Raw genomic sequence first — 24587 nt, 5'->3', positions numbered from 1 at the left:
AAGTAGGTGTGATGTAGGGGAGAGAGACATAAAAACATGCAGGTATGCGCCTCTCTAGGAATGGGTTTGAGTTTATTTTTGAGATTTCAAAGTAGGGTTTCAATTTAGGGACAGTTTCAACTTCAGAAAGGTTTGAATTGATATTAGAATTTCCCTTAAAACAATAACCACATCTAGTAAATGTGGATTTTCTCTTCTAAAATGAAAAAGACACACAAGCCCACCCCCCAAATGACTAGGATGTTTAAAAAAGTATTGGAAGGCTTATTTAAAAAAAAAAAAAAAAAACAACCATGGTATGTTAGGCAAAAAAAAAAATACAAATGATACAAAATGGACAGCTTTTATGAAACCAGTAAAATAACAGCCATTTTTGGTAACACACACAATAGACCATACTGCCATGTATACCATGAGGTATGCTGAGTGGACAGAAACCTCAAAAACCCGCAGGACAGTGGCCCTCAAGGATCAGGTTTGGACACGCTTGAGGTATCGTAATTTTTTTCTTAATTCAAATTCCATTTCAAATTAAAGGACATACTCAACGTTTCAACTTTGTGTTTCAATTTAGGGTAAGTGTTTCAATTCAGGGTTAGGGTTTTTCACCCGGGTTTCAAATTTGGGTTTGGGTTTCAACTACAGATAAAAGCTTGAATTTACAGCTAAAATGTCAAATTTTACTTGAATTTGTTCTTACTGTATTCCCACGGCCTCTTGTGCGCTCTTTCGTGGCCTTTTGTCGTCGTTGTTTATGGACCCCGCATTGCTTAGAAGAGGCCTTGGGAAAAACCGCCACTGATAGATGAGTTGTCAAATTGGACCATAAATGTCTAATTGGCTACTTATACTTTCCCAAAAGCAAAATGAACACAACGATGACGTAGCCGCGGCGAAGCGCACGTCTGCGGAGAGTCCTGTCTGAGGCACATGTTCCTCGGGAGGGGTTGCCATCACTGCCAGCTGCTCTGCGCTCAAGTGGGACAACCCCTCATCTCGACGCACGTAAACAAACGGACGCCCCCAAAACGAAAGGTACAATCAAATATCCCTTTCTACAACGCCCCCTCAAATCCCCCGAGCTGGCACTTTGCGTGCGGGCGAAATTGCCACTGTCAGCAGCTCTGGCCGGAGGGGGCCGAAAAACTCCCCACGCCAGCGGGTTCCAGTGTGACCCCCCCTCCCCGCCGCCACACCCGCTCCACACATTTGGAGTCCCACAAAAGGGAGGATAACAGTTGCCATGATAAGAAGGGGCTAATCCGCCTCATAATGGGACCACCCCTCCCCGCACCTCTAACCAGTTCATTCTGGACCCTGTCTACTAAATTGAGGGCCCCTGACACCCGGAAGGTCCAAATCCAAACCCCCCGTGATGTGGCGGTCCAAACAGAGGGTCCTCCGCGTCTTGTTATGTTATGAGATTAACGGCATTTGAGTGACGCTCCGTCTGTAACTCAAACACGGAACGCCGGTGTCCTTTTCAACTCAAACAAAGTGTACGTTTGTTTGATATCCACGATGAAAACAAAAATAAAAAGCGTGCCCAGATGCGGCGGCACAATAGGCACCATGGCGACAGCGTCACGAAAGGGCCGCCGTGTCTCCATGGAGATGGGAGACACGCGGCACAAGTAGGCTAATTTGTCAAAACGATGCCGTGAAGGAGCATCGCATTTGGGCCGTGGGTCAAATTAGGCATTTATTCACAACATGGGCCATCAATGTTTGGACACTGACACTATTTCAGCTTTTCATGTCTGCGCAACACCGCAGTAGATTTGAAGGAACAAGATATGCTTCCAATGCGGACTGGACTTTTAATTCCAAATCGCTTGAACGATATAATAATGACATCACGTTTTATTCGTGGCCTCCTTGTTTTTAAGGACCAGAAATATTTGGATCGCCGCCTGTTGTGTGATTGTTACTTCGCTCTCGATTCGATGTGTATAATTTATGTCAAATATTGAAATAGTGTCGGATGACACGGATCTTGCCTACCTTTCCTAAACCCAGATTGTCATGTTTAAAAACGTGTGAAATTCATGCATTGTGAAGCGTTATGCACTAGGCTTTGAAAAATACATTGCTTTGATGTATTTATAATTGTTTACGATTCAAATAATAATCAAATGCGTCTGCCCTGTCGGTTCCTCCAGTTGGATTCAGGCACACGATGGACAAGCTTCTCAAGTGGCCATAATCACTTTGCAGACAGGTGAAAAGCTCCTTGAAGAAGACGTACTAAATTGCTCAAGGTCATCCACAGTGTGCTGGAGGCGTATTACACACACACACTCACGTACACATTAAGATGACACTTTCCACACCTTTGATTGTGTATTTGAATATTCATCAGCATTTTCGGGACAATCTTGGGGATCTAATTGTTCGTCTTTTTCGCGCAGCATCTCAATGTCTCAAATTTGGGCTTTTCATGGCCGGTCTGCTCCCAATAACTGCACAATAAATAAGTGGTTTCAATAAATGGGATTGATTGGGCAGTCCAGGGTCGGCCCTTGTCAATGTGCAGCCTTACGGGACATTTTACTTGTTGACCCACCCCATATGTTTACAAGAGAAGTTAATGACAACAGCCACTGTCCTATTGTCCTTCCTTCTTCTTCCCTGCGCACTTACATGTAAAGCGATCATCCAGAGGAAGAGAATTTTGTATGATCATTCCTAATAAAAATAATCAGGCATTACTTTCAAGGGCCCATATCATGATGGTTTAAACTTTTCCGGATCGGTGATCGTTTGTCTTTTTGGCTTGCTGATCAGCGATGGGCTTCAAAAGCCCGCTTGTGCAAAGCTCGATTGGGTCCAACGTCGCTACTTAAATGATAGACCGTATGGAAAGAGTAGTTGATACCAAAATTTTCCCTCGGCGAAATCTCATGAGTCTGTTTTGTTCTGGCTTTCAATCATTTCGAAGAGGGCCCAAAGTCACGACGAGTCAATTTGATTCCAGGCTCGGTTCGTCCCGCTCGGTTGTCGTGTAAAACAATGAGCAATCGGCACCAAAATTCATATGCACGTTCTTAGTCATGTAAAACCAAGTGACACAATGTATATACATATATATATATGTATATTTTTTAGTTCAGATGAGGAATTTGCGTTCTTCCGGAATTTAAAGTCGGATTTTGAAAACTCCAGCACATCCGCATGCAAGCAAAGTGAGGATGGACGCATCGGCCGCCTTTGGAAAAATAAGCAGCAATAGAAATCAACGTAGGAGAAAACAGATCCGGTGTAATAAGCCAACGCCAGCATGACAGAAATGTGCCGCTCGTGTTCTCGCTTCTCTCATTAGGGAGCGGGTAATCATACAATTTTGTTCTGATCGAAATTGAAACTGCAAGCTGAGATCCGTTCCTGATGTAAAAATACACAAATTGAGCTTGTTGAGTGGAGGAGCCCTTTTATGACGATGCCTAATGTGCGCATAGTCACTTTACAGTCTGAGGTCTAGGATAAGGAGGGAGGCGAGGGCGGGGGGAGCGTCTGCGCCCGGCAGAGGACCACTCAGACTTCAACGGGGGATGGAGCGAAACCCGCGAAGACCTCGCCAAACGGCAGACGGGCGCCGCTGAAGGACGGAGAGACTTTTTGACCGCAGCCGGGTGTGAAATGACGTGGCTTGAGGTGAGCGTCTCCTCTTTGTCTTGCCGTCGAATATTGCTTAGTGTGCAGAAAAAGGGATGGTGAGTAAAAATGTATTTGACGTTCAGCGTTGAATCTGGAGCGGAATGGCTGAAGGTTTGCAAATCTTGGCAATTTCCAAAGGTGGTAACTTTTCATGGGAATTCACTGTGGATGTATGGAAATTGATGGGAACGAACCAGAGATTTACGAAATTGAAGGTGGGTTTTATATCGGGAACTTGAACATAATCGAGGCAAATTCTGCTATATTCTGCCCAAAACAACCAGATTTCATGCAAGCTTCGTATGATTAAACCCCCGTTTGAGTGAAGCGGGGAGACAAACACATGCAACGGTCAAGGTTTGATTGCAATGCAAAATGTTTATATGTGAAATTACCCTCAATTGCCCACGAATTCCCACACGGTTTTCCGATTTAAAACGCGTATGTACAAAATCCACTATCGTACCTTCCCATGAAAGTTTACCGGAAGGTCTCCATGCCTCGGGAACCAAAACCGCTTGCAGGTAGGACGTGTTTTCATACCGCTTTGTGTGGTCATCACTCCAAGGAGCTTCGAAGTCGTCAATTCTGGCGAGCCATGACGGCGGAGCTGCTCGGCACGCTGGTGCTGGTGAGCGCTGTTCTGGGCGCTTCCGTACCAGGCCCCGGGGAGACCCCGGGGGGACCCTTGTACCCAGCCGTGGCAGTCGGTGCGGCGGTTGTCGTTCTCGGACACTGCTTCGGGGAGATAAGTGGAGCGCAGGTATAATGGTCGTCTTCGTATCTTCGCGACTGAATTCGTTTGGACCCATGAATGTCAAAGTTGTTGGTGTGCTTCCTACTCAGGTCAACCCTGCAGTCACTTTGTCCCTTCTGGCCACTCGGAGGCTGGATGTCCTCAGGGCTCTCCTTTATATCGCTGCCCAATGTCTGGGGGCTTCATTGGGGGCCGGGCTCCTCTACTTGGCTTTGCCCCTCAAAGGCGCCGCAGACTACTTTGCTAACAGGGTTTGTTTTTACAAAATGAAGAACATATCGTTCGGAGGGCCGTTTTTTTGTCTTACTTTCAAAAATTCCAACCGGTAAACTATGAAAAGACACTTCTTCAAGTTGCTCACATAGCTCAGCAGTTCCATATTTTCCATGGAAATAATGCATTTATACAACTCGGTCATTTGACTTTGAAAGTGCTGTGCCGCTCAGGTGCCCTATGAGTCGAATGCGGCGCAGGCTCTTGGCATCGAGATCTTATGCACCTTCCAGTTGGTCTTCACTATTTTCTCGGTTGAGGCCCAGCGGCGAAGGGAAAGCCCGGAACCAGGAAATCTGGCTATTGGACTGGCGCACACTGCTGGAGTCATGATAGGGGTAAGGAGATTTCCTCTTTTGGAATAGGCTTTCTTCTGCCCAAACATGACTTAAAGACTTAAAGAAGAAAGTACAGTAATTGTAGAAACTATATGCATGTTTTCACCGCGCTTAAGTTTTCTTCCGGTCCAGGGACAGCTGTGATCGACTAGGTTTTAGGTCCAAATGTTTTAAGCTTCATGAATAAGAAAGGTTGATGCATCAAGAGTTTTTCCTCACGAGGACGGCGCCGTTGCAGCCAACGTGCAGCCCTCGATGGGGGACTTGTTGAAAAACAAAATAAAGTTCAAACCCCTTTTAGATTTTCAGACATTGTTTTTTTTTGTTTTTCCATAACCTCTGAGCGCAGTAGAAAACTAATAAGGTATGGCAAGCGCACTTTGACAGTTAACTTGTTGTTCCCTGGGCAGGCTCGGTTCTCTGGTGCCAGTATGAACCCCGCTCGCTCTCTGGGTCCGGCCATCGTCACGGGATTTTGGGAAAACCACTGGGTGAGAAGTCCGCAAAGAGAGGGGTGGGGTGGTGCGGGGGTAAGAAGAAGCTATTCGTAGGGTCACTCGAGAGATATTTGGTATTTTAAATCATGTCCGGGAATCTTTTCTACTACGTGCCTCGCGTACTGATCATTTGACCTTCTAAATCACGGGTGTCAACCTCAAGGCCCGGGGGGCCAGATCCGGCCTGCCATCTCAGTTTATGTGGCCCGTCAAATACCGATTTGAGTTTCTGGCTCAAATACCACATTTTCGCTCCTTCCTTCCTTCCTTGATTCCTTCTTTCCCTCTTCCCTTCTTGTCCTTCCTTCATTCCTCCACATTTCTTCCTCCTTTATTTCCTCCTTCCTTAGTTCCTTCTTTCGCTTCTTCCCCTTCTTTCTTCCCCTTCCTCCATTCCTTCACATTTCTTCATTCCTTCTTTCTCTCCTTTTCTCTTTCCCTCCTTCACATTCCTTTTTTCTCTCCTTCCTTCCTTCTTCCTTCCTCCCTTCCCTCTCTCCTTCCTCCCTTTCCACCTTCCTTTCTTCCCCTTCCTTCATTCCTTCACATTCCCTCCTCTTTTATTTCTCCCTTCCTTTTCTCTCCTTCCTTCCGACCTTCACAACTTTCTCCCCGCCCTCGTTCCTTCATTTCTTCCTTCCTTTTAAAACTTTGGGAGGAAAAACAACAAACATTTTTTTTGCTTCCAAGCTCTCTTTTGAACCCTTTTCACCGGCCTCTGATCTCAAAACGTAGATTAGTGCGTGAGGAACACACTTAAAATGTATTTGACTTCCGGTCGTTCTTGCCCTCTGACAGAAAGTATAACCACAATGTGGCACCCCCGCTCTTTATATTTCTTTGGTTCAAAGATGTAGTTAGGAATGCGTCTGGCATCCATTTTCTCCCATCTGCAGGTGTATTGGATTGGGCCGGTCATGGGGGCAGTACTGGCCGGTATGTCCCACGAGTTCTTCTTCGCGCAAGGCGCCTCCCGCCAGAAGCTGGTGGCTTGTCTGACGTGCAAGGACATAGATATTGTGGAGACGACCAGCATGACCGGATCGTCCCTGTCCACAGCCACTCAGAATGCCGCCAGAGCCAAGCAGGTCCACAAACAAGACAACAACTGAGTGCGCCGAGTGGAAACACGCAAAGATGTATGTGCGCTGCGCTGCAGAATGGCTCTACGTAATTCCTCATGTTTGTGAAGGCGAAGACGGCATTGTTATGGTTTTTTTCTGCTGTCACTTTAACATTTGCAAATTGTTAGACGCTCATCAAAAGCCTCCCGCTAACAGCCCCACGTTCGTTGTTGTCTTTCTTTGAAATGCTAAAGAGCTTTAATGATGCTTTTAGTTCCTGCCAGTGAGCGTTTGTCTCTTCTCCGAGGCCTTTTGTCCCCAATCAAACAGCTCTTGGTGCATTAATGACTACATCCAAGGAAAACATATTTAGTTGCAATTCACTCTGTTACTATGAATTGATATTTTGTTTGTTTGGTACTGATGGGAGAGGAAGCAAATCCCAAGAGGCTCGAAGTCTCACTAGATTAATTCCTTGGTAATGAGAAAAGATGAGATTTTTGCAAAACGTGTAATATAAAATATAGCCTGACTTACTGTAAATTTTCCAATTTTCAAAACACTTTCTTTTCACTCAGAAGAATGCAACAAAATGATCAATCTAGCCTGCAAAGGTAAAAATAAAACTCGAGTCAGGCTCATTTTTCAGCTTCAGGGGAACTCTTTTCCAATGCTGAATAGTTTCACAAAACGCATACAACTCCTGTTAGCTGCGATGTATGGCGTATTTTTTGGGGAACTTTTTGCAAAGTGTCTTATCTACCACTATTTTAAGAAAATACCACCACAGGGAATTTAAAAGTAATCTGAGCATCATGTGTTTCTCCTGTAAACAAATAAATAGATAAAAAAATAAATACAAACACAGAAGCTCAAATAACACTTGTCCTTGAAATTATGAATGACCAACTGCTATCATTTTTTTATTTTGTTTAGGTATAAGAGCTTTTAGACAAATGCCCTTAAATATCGGTCGAGGCAAACTGACGTCAGAACCACGGAGCAGCCATTTGAGATCGATCGCCTGGTTGGTTAAAAAGGAACAGCAACAGTGTCATCCCATTTGAAAAGTAATCTGATTGCTCTCGCCAGCACTTGTAGCTAGCAAGTCATTTATGTGAGGTTCCATACAATAAAATGTCTGTGTAACGTAGTTGTTGTCTTTTTTAGCGCCCTGAATTAGCAATTGAATGTGATTTCACAACATTGTCTTGTTTTTATCGAACACGACTTGTGGCTCACTCCAGGAGAAGAAGTTGGTCCCGCAGAAAAAGTCAAGTCATCCGTTGCGGAACAACTTCAAAATAAAAGCCTTGGGTTCAAAATAAAAGCATTAGTGCCCATACTTGATTTGGTACAGTTACGTTTATTTTGAAATCTCACCACAACTGGCGCTGTGTTTAACTGTCATTGCTATCAATAACGAACAGCGCAGAGCATTGACAAACTGTGCATTCTCCCGTGCGCGCCATAAAACCAAACCAAGAAAAAGAGCTTGTGCTGACAAAGCTTGCAGCGTTCCAATCTCGTGAGCCCTCGTCATATGAGCTCTCCTCCCATCCCTAGTTTTTGACCACGTTAACCTGGCATTGAAAGGGTTTTTCTAACACACAAGATGGATTCTATGGCTCGTGAAATTCCTGCAACTAAATTTAAAGCTACAACATTCTCGTCGTGAGAACTGGCTGTACAGTATTGTTATTTATTTGTAAAATTGTGTTGCGTTTCTGGACCATGTAGTAATATTTATCTCATGTTTTTTGCGTTGTTTTATAAATACAGTATTGTTGATTGTCACCGGTTTCCCACTAAATAAACAACAACGTATGTAAGGTTTTTTTTTTTAATGCATGCTTGGCACTGATGAATGTGCAACGTTTATGCGTTATTTTGTCCAACCCTTTGTCATTTACATCAAAGGCGTTTCATATGAAAGAGAAAGCATTAAAAGAAGACACGTGGGAGCTCAAATTGTGACAACACGTCAAATTTCAACATGGCACGACGAAAATACTACACCAAGGTTTAACAAATCAGCAATAGCAGCCACAAACAGTTAGGGCTTTTTAATTGTGCTTTTTTACGCCGCCATGATGGACATGTAATTGTCTCTTAGCTCTCGTCTAAGAGGTTTAATTTAAAAGAAGAAACATGATTACTGTAGGGCATTTTTTTCAGATTAAGGTTAGCATTTCAAAGTAGGGTTTTGGACTGGGCTCAGTGTTTCAAAGTAAAGTTTCTAACTAGGGCAACGGTTCCAAAGTAGGGTTTCAAATGAGGGTAGGTGTTTGAAAGTAATGTTTCAAACATTTCAAAAGTTGTGTTTCCTTCGAGGGTTACAACGTACGGTTAGGGTTTCACTGTCTGGATTAGGAATTCTAAAATTAGGCTTTTAAACTGGGGCTAGTATTTGGTAATGGAGTTTTAATCTGGGGTTTCAGAAAAAGATTGCGATTTCAACTTCGGTTATCAACCGGGGTTCATGTTGAAATGCAGGGTTTTGAAATAGGGTTGGGGTTTCAAAGGACGGATTTGGACAGGGTTGGGTTAGAGTTTTGAAGTAGGGTTTCAAACTAGGATTAGGGTCTCAAAGTGATGTTTCAACAAGGGCCAGTGTTGCATCCCATTTAGAATTTCAATGTAAGGTTTCAAACTAGGGTTCAACTTTTAATCTAGGGCTTTAATGATTAAGGTTTCAAACATGGTTAGGATTTCAAATATGGTTTTAAAGTAGCATGCGTTTTTAGTTGGAGTTCTAATTTTGTGTTAGGGTTTCAAAGTAGTTTGGAGATACCTTTAGATTTTCAAATGAAGACTTTAAAATCCGAATCAAATTTTCAAATGCCAGTTTAAAACTCCAGTTAGGGTTTCAAACGAGGGCTAAGGTTTCAAAGTTTTGACTGCATCTTCCCAAATTCAACGATGGGGTCTGTTTGCTGAGACAATGCCATCTTTTCAGATGGACATCTTAGGGCACGGGTGTCAAAGTCAAGGCCCGGGGGCCAGATCCGGCCCGCCACCTCACTTTTTGTGGCCCTTGAAATGCTGATGTGACTTCAGGTTGACTAAAATACCAACATTGCAAGCTGTCTGTAACTTTTAAAAATTTGGGGGAAGAAAAACAAACATTTTCTTATTCTCCAAATCTCTTTTGAACAGTTTTTGACAGCTTCTGATATCAAATCTTGATAAATGTGTGATCAACACACTTAAAATGTATTTGAATTCACAGTCATTCCGGCCGGCCCTTTGGCAGTAACTAACACTACAATGCGGCCCAAAATAAAAATTGGTTTGACACCACTGTCTTAGGGGTTTGTTCCATCCTGGGGAATCCTGAAAAAAGTGAGGCAAATGTGCTAAATGCAGGTACACCATGCCGGGTTGGTTATAATTCCTGAATGGTTCATATTTTCTACTTTGTCTCAATTCAAATCTATTTTGGTAGGGAGACAAAAAAAACCCCAAAACAAAACGAAACATACAAACAAAAAACAAAAAGAAAAAAACAGAAATACCTAGTAACGTACTAGACTGGATGGAATTCCGGTTTTCCCACAGCGACCTTTTTGGGGTGGTTTCTCCAGTATATTTACAGTACTGCACATACTTTGTGTTTCATTGGCATTTTGAGATATTGAGATATGGAATGTTTGGCCCTAACCCACAAAACAAGTTTGATCTACAGTAAACCACTCCACACACGCACACAATGTGCACAAAAGCTGTAACCGACGCATCGCTGCCAGCAGTTTACATTGTGTGTCTTCTTTCCAACCCGTGATGGCAAGCTCAGCGATCTGCATTCATTCTCCCCTCCTACCTCCCTCCAGCAGAAAGAGGGCTCTGGACTGCCCAGTAACCCCAGCGTGCACCCTCTGCATCCCCAGTGCACCTCTGACTCGCTGGTGGAACCTTCACGGCTCTGCTAGTCACCGTTTGGTGAAATAACTGTTGTCTCCGCAGTTTAACAAGCGTCACTTTTTTTTCTTGAGCTCCAAACACGTTGCCCTTTTTGTTCTCCGGTCAATTCATTTGTCTGCCAATCCCAAAACGGAGCATTCGGTCGTCACTTTTATTTGATGCATTTGACGTGTTTGGCGTTGAAGCGGTCAAATATACGTAAGGCTTGGCTTCACGTTCGAGTCTTGCCCGTGAGCGCCCACGACCCTCGCGCGCGCCCCGCACAATGCTTTCACGGGGTCAGGCTTTTCGCTCTATGGCTCACTTGAGCGCTGTTAGCTTTGGGCTCTTCCGTCCGGGGCCTCAACTGTATTATCTCGGCGGGCGAGCGTGTGTGCCCGTCAGCGTTTGTGTCCTCTGATTGCCACGGTTATGATATGTCAACAGATGACAAAAGCCCCCTCCCCAAGTAGACACCTTGGGCTCCAGCTGCTCTCTACTCTCCGTGCATCTTTCACTGAAAGAATCACGTTTCGTTGCGCCGCTCCATTGACTTCGGAACCCGTTCTCGTTGAATCGCTTTCAACGGGCTTCTTTTGACCGGCGTGCGTGAAGGTGGCGGGGGAAACAGCGGAAAGGTTACATTTGTTTGATTTGGGACGTCCGCGGCCGCCTCCCCTCCCTACCTCGGCGCTACAGGGGGGATTATGGCGTCACTCGGGGCCCCCGGAGGGCGTATTATAAAGCCCCTGTCTGGCCCTCTGCGCTCTGTCAGAGAGGCTAAAGGTTTACCGGACGCTGTACCGGTCGATCTCTCCATCTCTCAAAACGCAGCGTGTCTTCTCCTGATCCCGCCCGAGATTTTGTTTGCCCGCACTCCCGCTCGACTGACACCTATGTCTTTGAAGCAGGTGGACACAGGCGGCAAACGAGCACAGCGAGGGCGCACGACTTGGTGAAAATCCCGCCGGTGGATTTTCTCGATTCCGGTTAGAGCTGACTTTCGGAGGACTTGAAAAGATTGAACCTTTGTTCGATCGCTGCCAAAGAGTGGTCATCTACTGAACGGCGACCATGTGGGAGTTCCGGTCCATGAGTTTTTGGCGGGCGGTCTTCGCAGAGTTCTTCGGGACCATGTTCTTTGTCTTTTTCGGTCTGGGTGCCGCCCTGCGCTGGACCACCGGGCCTCACCACATTCTCCATGTGGCCTTGTGCTTCGGCTTGGCAGCCGCCACCCTCATCCAGTCCATTGGCCACATCAGCGGCGGTCATATCAACCCCGCCGTTACCTTCGCCTACCTGGTCGGGGCCCAGCTGTCCCTCTTCCGCGCGTTTTTCTACATTATCGCCCAGTGCCTCGGTGCCGTGGCCGGCGCCGCCGTCCTGTACGGGGTCACGCCTGGCAACATGCGGGGCAACCTGGCTATGAACATGGTAAGAAGCCCCGAGGAGGTTTCTGTCGATGGCATTTGAAGGGTGCGTAGATTGAAAGAAAAAAAATAAATAAATCCCATCCCGTCCCACATGTCCGCAGCTGCAACCTGGCGTCAGTCTGGGGATGGCCACCACCGTGGAGGTGTTCCTCACCATGCAGCTCGTGGTGTGCATCTTCGCCGTGACCGACGAGAGGAGAAACGGTCGCCTGGGTTCCGCCGCCCTCTCCATCGGCTTCTCCATCACCATCGGTCACCTCATGGGGGTGAGCCACGACGAAACACATGAAAACACATGAAAACGGGGACAAATGCAAATGCCGGGCTTCTTTGCGTTTCAGATGTACTACACAGGTGCCGGCATGAACCCCGCCAGGTCCTTCGCTCCGGCGGTCCTGTTCAGAAACTTCGTCAACCACTGGGTAACAACCATCGCCTACGTTTTCGCTGCGGTACACAGTCTGTTCTGACACATGCCCGCGCGTGTTGCCGCAGGTCTACTGGGTGGGACCCATCATCGGTGGCGCCATGGGCGCCCTCCTGTACGATTTCATTCTGTTCCCACGTATGAGGGGCCTGTCCGAGCGCCTGGCCACGTTGAAGGGCAGTCGACCCCCGGAGAGGGAGACCCAGCAGGACACCCGCGGGGAGCCCATCGAGCTCAAGACGCAAGCCTTGTAAAGCCGGCACCTGTTGACCCACCTCGGGCTGAGAAATGAGGGACAAGGCCCCTCCCTCACTGCTCACCAACTGACATGAAAACAGTCAGATCTCCCTCTCCACCTCCATCAGAAGTGGACTTTGTGTTTGTGATAAAAGGCAGGCCTGCTTGCCTCCTGGGCAGGCTTGCTTCTGGAATGGGGAAGAGCATGCCAACTGGGAGGGTGTTGTTGATGACAATGAGTTGGGGGGGAGGGGTGGGATGTAGGATCAAAATTCGCAGCGCAAGTGGTGGTGCAGCAGAGGGGCGCGGGGCGTGGGCGTGGGCGTGGGCGTGGGCGTGGGCGGGCAACCCTCTGGGTTTGTGCTTCTTTCCGATTTAGACCAGTCAAGACGGGCGTGCTTTCCTACATGCATCTCACATAATCTCCGGTGTAGATTTTTTTTTTCCGGCTTTGTTTTCTGCGCTTCAAACATGAGACAATTTTACATTTTACAAATGGCTACATTTTATCTGTGTGTGTGTGAGCATTGTTGCGTGACAGTGAATGTGTGCGCTTGTACATGCGAGTGTCTTTGCAGGTGTGTGTGTGTGTGCGCTAGCGTGTGAGAGATGAAGATTGCGGATACAGTACCTCTTTTTTTCTCATTTTCATTGCAGCTCGACTGATTTTGTACCAATCACTATTCATTTTTGTAAACCCTTTTTAAGGCACGACGCATGGATTGCCCACGCTGTTGCTATTTGTGATGATATCCATTTTTACAAATACCCATCCATATGCATCCCCACCTCCCCCATCTTAATCAGCACAAAAAGAAACATGGAACCAGAGAATTGGGAGAATTGGAGAGGTCTGTTCGCTACAGACCGACAGTGCCAGCTTCACATTGGGTCTTTTATTATTTGATCCTAACTGGGATTACAAAAGTGTTTCAATAAACTTTCACTTATAATAAATATGCACATATTACATTTTTTTTCACCTCACCGCAGAATCCTGTTTTTTTTTTTTTTTTTAACAGCTCCAAGTTTGCTGCTATAAACACTTTTGGCCAGAAGATGGCAAAATTGAATACTTGTATCTCAAGCCTTATAAAAAAAACAAAAACAAAAAAAAAAACACTACCAATAGCGCTGTACATTGCGAGTTTGTTTCAAAGACTGCATTTGAAGGCAGGAGATGTCACTAAACAAAACAAATGCACCGTTTTTGAGGGAAAAAAATAACTATACAAGAGTGTACTCATTTGAACTTTGAATGTGTGACTGGTGAGACTACGTGGAACCCTAAAAGCTTTCCATTTCTGCGGGAAAAAAAGGTGACATGCAGTTTACCACATTGTGCTGTCTACATTTCACCAAGTCACCAACATTCGAAATACTAAAAACTAAAAATAATTTGCAGAAAGTCACACAGACCAAAAAAAAAAAAGCTCTTACAGATGATTGCATGCCTGATTCACCTGGTTCATAACCTGACCTTTTCCTCCACACACTTGAATCTATTAATATAGTATAAGATCACTCAAAGAAATGTCTTTAATGACTCATGTATTCCTCTCTGGCTCAACATTATGCAATTTTCATCCGCACTGAAATTGACCTCAATAACTTACACGAGGAACAAACAGCAGCCAAGCTCTAGTAGGAAACAGCTTTTATTTTGTATATTCTTACTAAAGGTAACGAATGGCTTTTTTTTTGTAAATGACAAAGGTGGTTCCATATGAACAAAGGACATCATTCCAGCTTCTCTTGAGAATCATTATAGCTGTTTAAGATAAGATGTCCTGTCAGTGAAGCACCAACGTGTATTGCTTTGCTCCACCCTTCTTTCACAGTCCAACACTTTCATCATCAAAATGCAATATGTACATAGATAGCAATAGCATCGGAGCTTAACCAAGAACAGCGTTTATACTCTAACTGTAACAAATCTCAAAAGGTTTCCTGCTGCAAAAAAAGACGCACACAAAAAAAATCCAGTGTTGCCAAGGCCAACCTCATTGAGCATAACAAATGTCAACTGCAGGCAGGGACTTACAGTACATCAATATTTGCAGAGCCTCAAAACACAGATACAATAAAATCAAATGGACTGTAGGAAGACATCGATATTTTGACGAGGCCATCCAGGCAGGTAACCTTAAAAAAAAAACAGAGCACTGCAGCAAAAATCTGAGCAAACAGTTTTCATTGTCCTGCCTTTTAGTGTGTTCTTCAAAGAGTCCTCTTGTGGCCAGCCTCTGGGCTCATTTAGTCCAGTCCATTAGAGAATTCAGTCAGAACATTCAGGTCGAACGGAACGTTTTCGTGAACAATTACAACAAACATAATAGTCAAGAGTGCTCTCAATAAGCCCTTTTTAATGACATCACACTCACGACCACGATGCTATATTGTACTCAGCGGTTGCCGGGGATGCTCACTGAGCGAGGTGGCGCTGGTGAACAAGATTCGGGACGGTTACCTGCGGAGCGGCGGGCAATGTGGAGAGCATGGCCAGAGGCGACTGGGCGGCAGTCTGCGATGTGACCAGGGCCTGCGCTGGCATTGCGGGCGAGAAGCTGTAGCCCAGGTGGGGCACAGGTGACGGGCTGTGCGGGTGGTGCTCCATTGCCAAGGGAGAGAAAAAGGGGTTGGCGATGCTCGACTGCACCATCAGGCTGGGCTGGAGGAACGTTGGAGGGCAGATGTAAGGATGAACCAGTCTAGGGGGACAGAAAACATACAAGCTGGTTCATGTAAAACATGGTTTTCAAAAAATATTGTGGAAAAATAAAATTACACACGTATATGTGTGTGTGTTCTTGGTGACGCATTGTCTGGATGTCAAGCTGCTTTCCTATTTACTTTCTGAGTCTCGGTTCTGAATTCGGTTTTTGCAGCAGTCACGTGGAACACAGAGCTGAAGGACCATCCGAGTGTTCGATATACATGAAAGTTTTTAGGGTTGTGGGGAGGAACCGGAACGCCCGAAGAAAACAAACGCGGGCACGGGGAGAAGTACACACAGGTCGGAGCCGGAGGCAAATATACCATCAATTTTGGGCAATAAACCACTCCGGTATATGAGGAAAAAAAATGTCACGGATAAACTGTGCCGGACTATAAGCTGCACGCCGTAGCACTAGATGTTCGCAGAGAAAGATGGAATATGGACTTAAAAAAATATATATATTCATCTTCTTTTTTTAATTGCAGAGTAAAACATCAGGAGAGGATTACAACTCCTGGGCAGGATCAGGATTGCAAGCGTAAACTGCAATTAGGGCCCGAACGATCACATGAAGCGTCAGAACATGGCAGAATTTGAAAAAACCTGTATCATTACCAAATTAACTTGATGCTAACCTTTGCGGTGAACAGCTAAGGAGTGCTGCTGCTTAACACTAAACACATCAGGCCGGCAGTTGTGCACACAAAGTGGGCCGCACACGTGCCCGGTTGCTACAGGATTCTAACTCTCTCTCACGTTTGCACTTTTTAAACACATTTATATACTTTGTCAGTGATAGTACAGTTGTGGTCAGAAGTTTACAGGCCCTAGTTGTACACAGATTTTGAATGTTTTGTTTCAAATCCATTGTAGTGTCCAAATATTTAGGAGCACAACTGTATGCTATGTTTAAAAAAAAAAAAAAAAAAAAACACTCCACAAATCCTGCATTTCCCAAGATTTAAAAAGGCTCTTACTCATTTGCTACATTACCTTTCTGTGCTAGTTGAATATAGCTAGACACCAAGAGGCAAAAATTGTCAAGTTGAGGTCCACCACCAGCTAATTTGCGCCTTGTGGTCATTTTGAGCTAAAGGCTGGTGTTGGTGTCAGGAGGTGTTGAGCTGGAAAGAAGTGAGAGTATGGGACCTCTGGGGCAGCTCTGCTTATAGATGGTGTGGCCACTTACCCTGCACACCTACATGTCTGGGCAAACTGCAATGCCCACAACACTCTGAGCATCTACTTCTGCATCATCTTTGTTCATCCATTGCCTGACCTTCAGTTACATAAGCTTACAGCTAAATAGTGAGTTCTGTGTAGCATACAACTTGCAGATTAATCACAAAAGACATGAGACAAAATAACCCCCACCCCTCTTGGCATCCCATGCCTCCTTGCAAGCACAATGACTCTCCTAGAGCAGAAGTGCAGTGTCATTCTCGCAGCCCTGTGCCGCCGTCTCACTGATCCAATGTGACAGCCGGATCATACGAGAGAGCGCCGCGCCTCGCTTTTTGCCGATCCGAGCGATGTTGCTGGCTGACAACCGCGCATCCGTACACATACAGTATTTCTGTGTGTGTGCGTGTGTGTATATATATATATATATATATAGATATATATATATATATATATATATATATATATAATGTAAGATAAGGATGTCTAAATTGCATGCAGAAAATCATCTGAGCTTCAAAGACTATGCGAATAACAGTTCCATTGTGACTATGTGCGTGCATGTGAAGGGCTCAGGCTAATTGGCACAGCTGCATGGGTGTGCGCTAGTAACAGACCCACGAGAGCAGAATAACCTCCACAGACGGCACACTGCCTCTTCTCTGGCTTTACTCCCTTGCATTCAACTTCCTCTTTATTCACACCCCTTTGTCAAAAAAAAAAAAGAACAACAAAAAGAGGTGTGGGATGAGATGAAAAAAGACGGGGGAGGGAGGTAAGGCAACCACGGGGATACCCTGGGCGAGAAATGAGGAGCGGAGACATTTAGAGGTGAAGGCTCAGCCATCATATATCCCTCATGCCTTAAGACAGTCACGCTTTTAATAGTTCGGATGATGGATGTGAGGCCAGTGAGTCAGGCAGAGGCAAACGGAGAGTAGACACACACAGCCCTCATCCTCTTTTGACAAACGCACGCTCAGAGCTTGGAGGAGAGCGACTGACGGAAGGGCCAACGTTCAACTTTGACACTCTGCCGTGCTGTCAACATGCTGATGAATTTGAAATTTGACTACGGGCTTCAGATCGAGAACATGTCCAGGACACATTATCTCGACACAAATGTCATGACTTTGGACCGTCATAGACTGAAATGCCAGCAAAACGTGCAGGGGGGTGGGGGTGGAGAGCAGTTTCCTCAGTCATTTCTGCAAAGTTGCAAAGCTAAATGATTTTTGATTCCCCACTCGTGGGTCAATAGCAAAATGGTGCATTCAAGGGGCCTATTGTATGTGAAGCAGAAAACTCATAAATGGTAAATCCGGTGTGACGCCACAGTGAAAGATGCACCTTTGTGACCATCTGCCAACTAAGAACATTTGGACTGGACATGCAAATAGACGTGGAATCTGATTTGATTCGATCAAATCCATCATCATTCATTCGTGGATTCATCTGGGTCAGCGTCAGCTTCCTCATCCTTCATTCAGAAAATGGGACTGCAATATTAATTGCACTTGGAGCAATTGAGCTTCATGACGCACTTTTTGTAGCCTCAGGATGAGAGCTTGGCATCAAGTAGCGGGGCAGTGCACTCAACACAAAAGTTCTACATACATTATAAAAGAAAACTAGAAAATTCAGAGTGAAGATGCATAACTGCCTTCTCAGCGTTACTAAGATGATCAACCATGTTAAAACCAGAGCAATCATTGAATATCGTTGGACTCATCAGTTCTCATCTTACACAACAAGACGCCAATGCAAAGGCATTGACTTCATAGCGGGGAATTGGTGGCCCTTCCTTATTTTAAACAAAAGGAAACTGGAAGCTCCACGAAATCAATGACAAAGCACGTTCACTTTCCCTACCGCATTCACTCTGTTTTTTTGGTTGACAAACAATTCAGTCAATATTTCTTCATGAAGCGGTTGACTTAGGCAAAAGGAATATTTTTTAGAAAACCAAACAAGTTTCCAAACTTGTAATCCAGTTTTTCCCTTCAATCTTTGTTGTAGGTCTACCCAGCTCTACCCAGCAGTGTTGGGGGGGGGGGGGGGGGGGGGGGGGGGGGGGGGGGGGGGGACAGAGGGAATCTTTATGACTGTGGTGAGTAACATGAATATAATGTGTTTTAATGACAGCAAAAAGTTACATGCGCAATGAAGTCTATTTGTGTCATAACGGTTTCCATTGGGCTAACACAATAATCATACCGTATTTCTCCGAATACAAGTCGACCTCGTGTATAAGTCGACCCTCCCTTTTTCACTTCAATTTGGGCGAATTTTACAAAAACGCAATTATAACTCTACCCATGTGTTTCGTGGTTACATAGATCATGGCCGTCCAATTAACACATGGTGTGCGTTGTTAAAAATGATGAAATGATGTTACTTTTAGAGGCATTTCTACATCGTATATCGATTAACATACTGTTGCGGTTATGGGGGGGCGGACAAGTTAATCCGTCTTTTCCTTTTCATGATGCGTCAAAGTCCGTTGAAAAAATGAGCCACGCAGCCACGTTGTTGACAACAAAGAGCCAATTAGGCAACCCTCTAAAACAGATGCATATGATATCAAATTCGAGGTGTATATAACCATTTTAAGCCACATGAAATTATTTATTTTGCATTCACAGATATGTGGAAAAAATCGCCTAGTTTTGAGTTTTGCTAGTTATAAGTGGAGCTCCCCCAATATGGGGATTGAAAATGAGGGGATAAAAATTCGACTTGTACTCGGAGAAATACCGTTACCCCTTTCATTTTCGAATGTAAAGGGAGATATTTTGAATGTTTCGGAAATAGGTTGACCATCTACTAGGGCCAAGTGGTGACAAGGGTATAATTTCTGAGGTACAAAGAAGGCCTTTGACTTGCCCACAGTGTACAGTGATAATGTATAAGTTCAATGAAAATGAAATATCTTATCATGTGAAAATGAGTGTGTTGATTCACTACTCAACAGAGCTGGAGCAGATGGAAGATAAAATAAATAAAACGAAAAATGAACATGAAAATATGATCACGAACCATGGTTGCCTCGGGCCTGGGGCGATGGCGTGACCGAGTTTTGATTTTGCGGGACGCGGCATCTGATTGAAGGACGCATTCATTGAGCCTCAAACGCTCAAATGCAGGACAGTTGGTCCCCCTATTCAGAAACTCAAATATTGACATAGCCAGACCCTAACCCAACTGACTGCATGTAAATGTGGTGGTCGTCTTGTCTTCAGCGAAATCCTCTCCAATTATTTTGTCTTTTCGGCGCATATAAAAGAATCAATCGTGTATTTTAGTGATGCGACAATCCGCGGGTGCAAGAGTGTGATTGGATGACAGCGGCTGCGTTGCCAGCACGGGTCCATTTGTGTGTGCACAGAAGTTTAACTGAGCGGCTTGCCGCCTCAGTGAAAGCCAAGTCAACCGTGAGCGAAATCCGGATCCCAGAGTCTCACGCGCTTAATAGACCAGAAGAAGAGCGGTCAACATTGCAAAGAGAAATATTGATTGGCCTCGGCCTTTTACCCGTAGTGCCTTTGAGCCCAAGCGGGGTGGACCTGCTGCACGGCGATCCCAGCAGAGAGACCTGCGGAAATGAGAGGCAGTGCTGAGACAAGGGCCATCGTCTCTCTTTGTGCTTGTACGATCGCCAGCGTGTATACGAGGCTATTGCACCTACACGCAACCGCGTTTTGGCCGTAAAGCTCCAAAGGGGGCTGTCAAGGTTTGGTGTGCAGCAGGAAAAGCATGTGCTCTGCTGGTTCACGCTGAAAATGCCCAGCGGCACGCAAGCTGTGCATGAAACCAAGTGGAAAATGTACCGACAACAAAGACCGGATGAATGGTGGCGTTGAATATTTTGGACCACTAATTTGACTTTCCCCTACATGTTTGTTTTGTTATTAGAACTGCCTTCTTCTCGTGGAAGCCGTACGACTGCCCTTAAAGGAGAGCTAACACAACAAATTCCAGAAGAATCCCAAAGCACAACGATACTGATGAGGTTTTTCTCCTGAGACAGGTAGAAAAAAAAGTGTTACAGTTTGACAATGTTGTGGTAAAACACACTCACTTGACTGTGAGCCGCGCGGCTTTGCTCCCAAGTATGCAAGGTTGACATTGGCCTTCCTGCCATCGATGATAGGGTTTGCATCCTTGCAAGCCTGTTCTGCGGCCGCGCCGTCCACCATGGTCACCTGTTGACGCAACATCTCGCACATCAACTGCAAAAGTAGCCAAAGTGCATTGTGTGAAAACCCCATTCCTCCTCCTTTGTGCATGGGCAGCCCACAGCTAGCTCATGTCCTTATTGCCCCTCTTAAAAAAAAAAGACTATAGTTAACAACAATATATGAAAAAGCCTAAATGTATCCATTATGATGATTCAAGTTGTGCTTCGGAAGCATGTTAGCATAAGTTGCTATAGTATGTGGGAGTTTTTTTTTTTTTTTCCAGGTTTCGGCTGAGCATGCTGGAATCTACCTTGGGGGAGGGAATTTGAGGAGTGGGCAGATAGTGTAGGAATGGAAGCGTTGAGTGTTTAGACCTCAAGGTTCAGCACAAATAGATGCACAATGTGAAACTTTTCTGCAAATGTTGCAAGATGTTTGGAGATGTGCTGGAGCTCTGCAAGGATGCCTTCTGCGTACCCGAGTGAATGATGACAAGAGCTGGAGACAGGCTTTGAGGCATCAGCCTATATTTGGTTTGGCTGTTGTTTCAGTTCACGAAACAGCTCAATTTGTGGCCCTGCATGCCAACATGCAGGGGCTCCGTTTTGTCTGCTTCCAGTAAACTTGAGGAGCATTTCATGAGTTTTGCTGTTATGTGTGACGGTTATGTATGAGGTAGGAGAAATTCAAATTTTGAACCATGCCAATTTAGGGATGGAGATTAAGTTTCAGAACCTTCATCATGCCTTACATCTCGATTGGTGTCAGACAGCATTAATGACAGTCTTAATCGAAATAACCTGCTACTCTCTAAGCATGGCTGGGGCCAGATTAAAAAAAAAAGATTCAAGATTAAAGAAGCGCACGTCTAAAAGACATAATGATAAAGAAGTAGACGAGATATGAGCTGCTTACGAAGCCGTATCCTCGGGACTTTCCAGTGTGCTTGTCGGTGATCACCACAGCCTCGACAACGTCCCCAAAAGTCTGGAAATATTTCAGGAGAGAGGCGTCGTCGGAGTGATAGGGTAAACCGCCGACAAAAATCTTCGTGTGAGTCGTGTCTTTTTCCACGGCACCGGAATCCATACTTTCCAAGGGAACCCCGACCAGATGCCCGAGGAACAGCGGTGAGCTCATTTTTGGCAAATAAACGCACGGGGCGGGGGGGGGGGGGGGGGGGGTGTTTAAAAATAAAAACAGATCGAGTGAATCATAAAAGAAACACACACGCGCGCGCCGCCAACGAGTGATTAGAGTAATGGAAGCATGATTAAACCACACACGCGCACGCCGCTTCGCTATGTCAAGTGCAAAGTGCTGAAGTGGAGACTCGGCCTCGTTTCTTGGCGTGAAAAAAAGCGAGTACGTACGTTGAGGAGTGGGGGAGGAAGGGAGGCGGGTCCATGGCAAAATCAGTCCAATCAACTCGACGTGCGTCTCTTTCTTTCATTTTTTTCCGCCTCGTACCTGCAAGTCGTCCATCAGCAAAAAAAAAAGGGGGGGGGGGGGGCGGGGTACCGTAATCAATAACACTTAGTAGACTGAGCTGGTTGGCTACTTGAGTGCCTTAGTCACAGACGCAATATTAATCCGTTACCGTTTGTGGAATATGAATTAAGCAGAACATTCCAATCATGTTTTCGGCATCTCAGGGAGCAGACTTCTCACCTGCAGTCAAGTATTCAAGAGCTCAGTCGCGGAGGCTGGGAAAAAAAAACGATGTAGCGTGATTTGAGAAAAGAGGAAAAGGTACACATGTCCGACTTTAAATGTAACAGGCTCATTCCAGAATTGGAGGACATTTGGGCTTGAAAAGCCTTGATGAGTAAACCTTCACTTTTCTAATCTTATGCTACCTATTCATCAATAACCGGTAACCAACTATCATCGGCTAGGTTAGTTCAGTTGACAGATCAGTGGTAGAATTTTTATTGCATGTTTTAATAGAATACATTAATTTACTCTAATCACAGTAACAAGGTTTGAAGCTACGCCAATGTTAGCTATCTGTTTTGCCTCAGCTCTTACTGCTTACCAAGGACAAACTTATATCAAATAAATAAATACATTATAATGAAAAAAAACAAACAAAAAACATTGTCTTATTCTTATGATGTACATAACAGGGTTGCGAGGTACAGTAAGACTAGTAGGGCTAACTATTTTATAAAAACTTTTATTTTACAAACATATGAAATGTAGAAGACGGGACATGACTTTGCTCTACCCTTTCTTTAGGAACACCGATGACTTCGGCCAGCGTATAATGTGATTCAGGGCTTTCTTCTTTAACCATGTAAAAAGGTTACGGTAACAAGGTTACATGAATGTCATGGGACATGCGTTCCCCAGCGTCACCCAGAAACTGCATGTTTTAGTATTTTTTTATATTCAGAGTCAGAGGAAATGAAGATGACAGCAACTTGCATTTTATTGCCATCCAAACTCACTTACCACCACAACAACACACACGTCAAAAGAAAACGTGTGACGAGAGCATGCTGTAACTCCTTTTCGCAACAGACGTACATGAAAAGTTGAGTGCGGCACCGGAGTGGACGCAAGCAGCAAAACCCGCGATGAATTCTATGTCAATTCAAGAACACAATCCTTTTTTTATTCACAACTTTACAAATGATGAATAAAAGCTTTAAAAGATTTCAATTGAAAGTTTCACACACAAGAGCTGTTCATTTCTTGAATAGAAAGGATGCACTTTGTTTTTTCATCTCAGCAAACTTGTCCAAAACCCATTTGTCAAAATCCAAAAATCCATGACTAATTCATTTTCAATAGACGGCATACGTTAGCTAGTGCATTTCATCTCTGCTGGCCCACTGTACTTGTCTTGATCCTTTTTAGTGTTGAAAAGGATTTTTCTGACTCAGTTGTTGTCATTTGAGCCGTGATGATCATTTTGAGTAGTGACAGTTTCAGATAATGCGTCCTTTACCTTGTAACCCTAACTGCAGCAGAGACTGTGTTGCCATTATGCAACTCTGAGTGACAGTACAGCAGATTTTAGTTTTGCTGCATTTACCACAAGCTGTGCTGCTCTAAGGTGATCACTTTTGCAAAATCTCTCCTCCACTTGAGCAAACCACGGTATCACAAGCTTCCTCCGTAACTGCTGCACTTTGTTTACCTCCATATCTTCTCTTGACCAATGTCATCCACGTTTTCTCTCTGTCCAGTTGATCTTTGAATCCCATTGTAGCCCATGTAGTGCACAGATATTTTCTAATCACGCATGCAGTTCCTGCTTGAATGAAGTTAAAATCCATAGACTCAAAGTATAATTTCTAACATTTGCCCAAGTGGCAAAGTGCTAAATTTTGTCCTTATTAAAGCATTTACATCATTCATATGGAAGTTGCTTTTAATGTCCATAAGGGTTCAACGAAAACCGAGAGCTTGCTGCCGCTATCGGTCAAAACGGAACAAGTTTGTAACGTCTTGAGTCGGACGAATGTCACTCGAATATTTTAATTGGCTGATTTCGGACTTGGGGCCACATTGACCAGGCCCCATGGCTGTCTCCTGAGAGCGGTCATAGACATGCGCACGGCGATTTTGGTGGCTGGTCACTCAAACAAACGCTCACTGGCGGCCCTATTTGAGTAGCGGTCAGAGAAAGAGTTTTGGGCTTTGTCAAAGCCTTTGGATAATGCAAAATGGTGACAACGGCATAGCTCTGGTAATATAATTGGTAGTCACATCATGAATATTATTATTCAGGATATTATTTATAGATTATTACGCTGTAAAGAAAAAAACAATTATTTTGAGCCTGCAGTGCTCCACTAGTGCCACCAGGTGGGGCCAGGCACCACTGGCACCAAACGCAGAGACGCCACTGTTCAGGAGTTTCCTATAACCTTATAACATTTATTGGATGCTTATGGCAGGTGCATAA

At 44.8% G+C, this 24587-nt stretch overlaps 3 protein-coding genes across 4 annotated transcripts; 2 read left to right on the top strand and 1 right to left on the bottom strand.

The window, feature by feature from the left end:
- The first annotated feature begins 3539 nt into the window (after positions 1–3539).
- On the top strand, positions 3540–7739 carry LOC148427756 (aquaporin-4). Of its 2 annotated transcripts, XM_088441791.1 has the most exons (7): positions 3540–3654; positions 4226–4420; positions 4504–4665; positions 4861–5025; positions 5436–5516; positions 6419–6661; positions 7523–7739. In XM_088441791.1, exons 1-6 carry the CDS (start codon positions 3640–3642, stop codon positions 6632–6634), a joined length of 834 nt encoding a protein of 277 aa, XP_088297917.1. In that variant the 5' UTR covers positions 3540–3639; the 3' UTR covers positions 6635–6661; positions 7523–7739. The 2 variants fall into 2 exon arrangements, with proteins under 2 accessions (XP_088297917.1, XP_088297907.1); XM_088441781.1 differs by having other exon boundaries at positions 6419–7739.
- Positions 7740–11246: 3507 nt separating this feature from the next.
- LOC148427755 (lens fiber major intrinsic protein-like) lies at positions 11247–13573 on the top strand. Its single transcript, XM_088441802.1, has 4 exons — positions 11247–11923; positions 12024–12188; positions 12264–12344; positions 12418–13573. The coding sequence occupies exons 1-4, from the start codon at positions 11564–11566 to the stop codon at positions 12601–12603; spliced, it is 792 nt and encodes a 263-aa protein (XP_088297928.1). The 5' UTR covers positions 11247–11563; the 3' UTR covers positions 12604–13573.
- Positions 13574–14226: 653 nt separating this feature from the next.
- On the bottom strand, positions 14227–22024 carry LOC148427754 (RNA-binding protein 38-like). The gene is made up of 4 exons (XM_088441815.1): positions 21584–22024; positions 20569–20692; positions 20022–20082; positions 14227–15297 (listed from the first exon to the last, which is right to left on the bottom strand). Exons 1-4 carry the CDS (start codon positions 21806–21808, stop codon positions 15012–15014), a joined length of 696 nt encoding a protein of 231 aa, XP_088297941.1. The 5' UTR covers positions 21809–22024; the 3' UTR covers positions 14227–15011.
- Between the last annotated feature and the right edge of the window lie 2563 nt (positions 22025–24587).

Source organism: Hippichthys cyanospilos, chromosome 2 (assembly GCF_059441005.1).
Source record: "Hippichthys cyanospilos isolate Australia breed blue-spotted pipefish chromosome 2, RoL_Hcya_1.0, whole genome shotgun sequence".
In the NCBI taxonomy this organism is placed as follows: domain Eukaryota; kingdom Metazoa; phylum Chordata; class Actinopteri; order Syngnathiformes; family Syngnathidae; genus Hippichthys; species Hippichthys cyanospilos.
Note: the sequence above shows the minus strand (reverse complement) of the source record. Positions and strands in the feature narration are given on the sequence as shown.

Excerpts from the sequence above, each read along its gene's own strand:
- LOC148427756 (XM_088441791.1), top strand. Across the intron at positions 4,421-4,503 it reads GGGAGATAAGTGGAGCGCAG|GTCAACCCTGCAGTCACTTT; the intron begins GTATAATGGTCG and ends CTTCCTACTCAG. Across the intron at positions 4,666-4,860 it reads CAGACTACTTTGCTAACAGG|GTGCCCTATGAGTCGAATGC; the intron begins GTTTGTTTTTAC and ends TGTGCCGCTCAG.
- LOC148427755 (XM_088441802.1), top strand. The coding sequence starts at position 11,564 with ATGTGGGAGTTCCGGTCCATGAGTTTTTGGCGGGCGGTCTTCGCAGAG. Across the intron at positions 11,924-12,023 it reads GCAACCTGGCTATGAACATG|CTGCAACCTGGCGTCAGTCT; the intron begins GTAAGAAGCCCC and ends ACATGTCCGCAG. Across the intron at positions 12,345-12,417 it reads GAAACTTCGTCAACCACTGG|GTCTACTGGGTGGGACCCAT; the intron begins GTAACAACCATC and ends GTGTTGCCGCAG.
- LOC148427754 (XM_088441815.1), bottom strand. The coding sequence starts at position 21,808 with ATGAGCTCACCGCTGTTCCTCGGGCATCTGGTCGGGGTTCCCTTGGAA. Across the intron at positions 20,083-20,568 it reads GCCGCGCGGCTCACAGTCAA|GTCTCTCTGCTGGGATCGCC; the intron begins GTGAGTGTGTTT and ends TCATTTCCGCAG. Across the intron at positions 15,298-20,021 it reads TGGGCTCAAAGGCACTACGG|ACTGGTTCATCCTTACATCT; the intron begins GTAAAAGGCCGA and ends CTGTCCCCCTAG.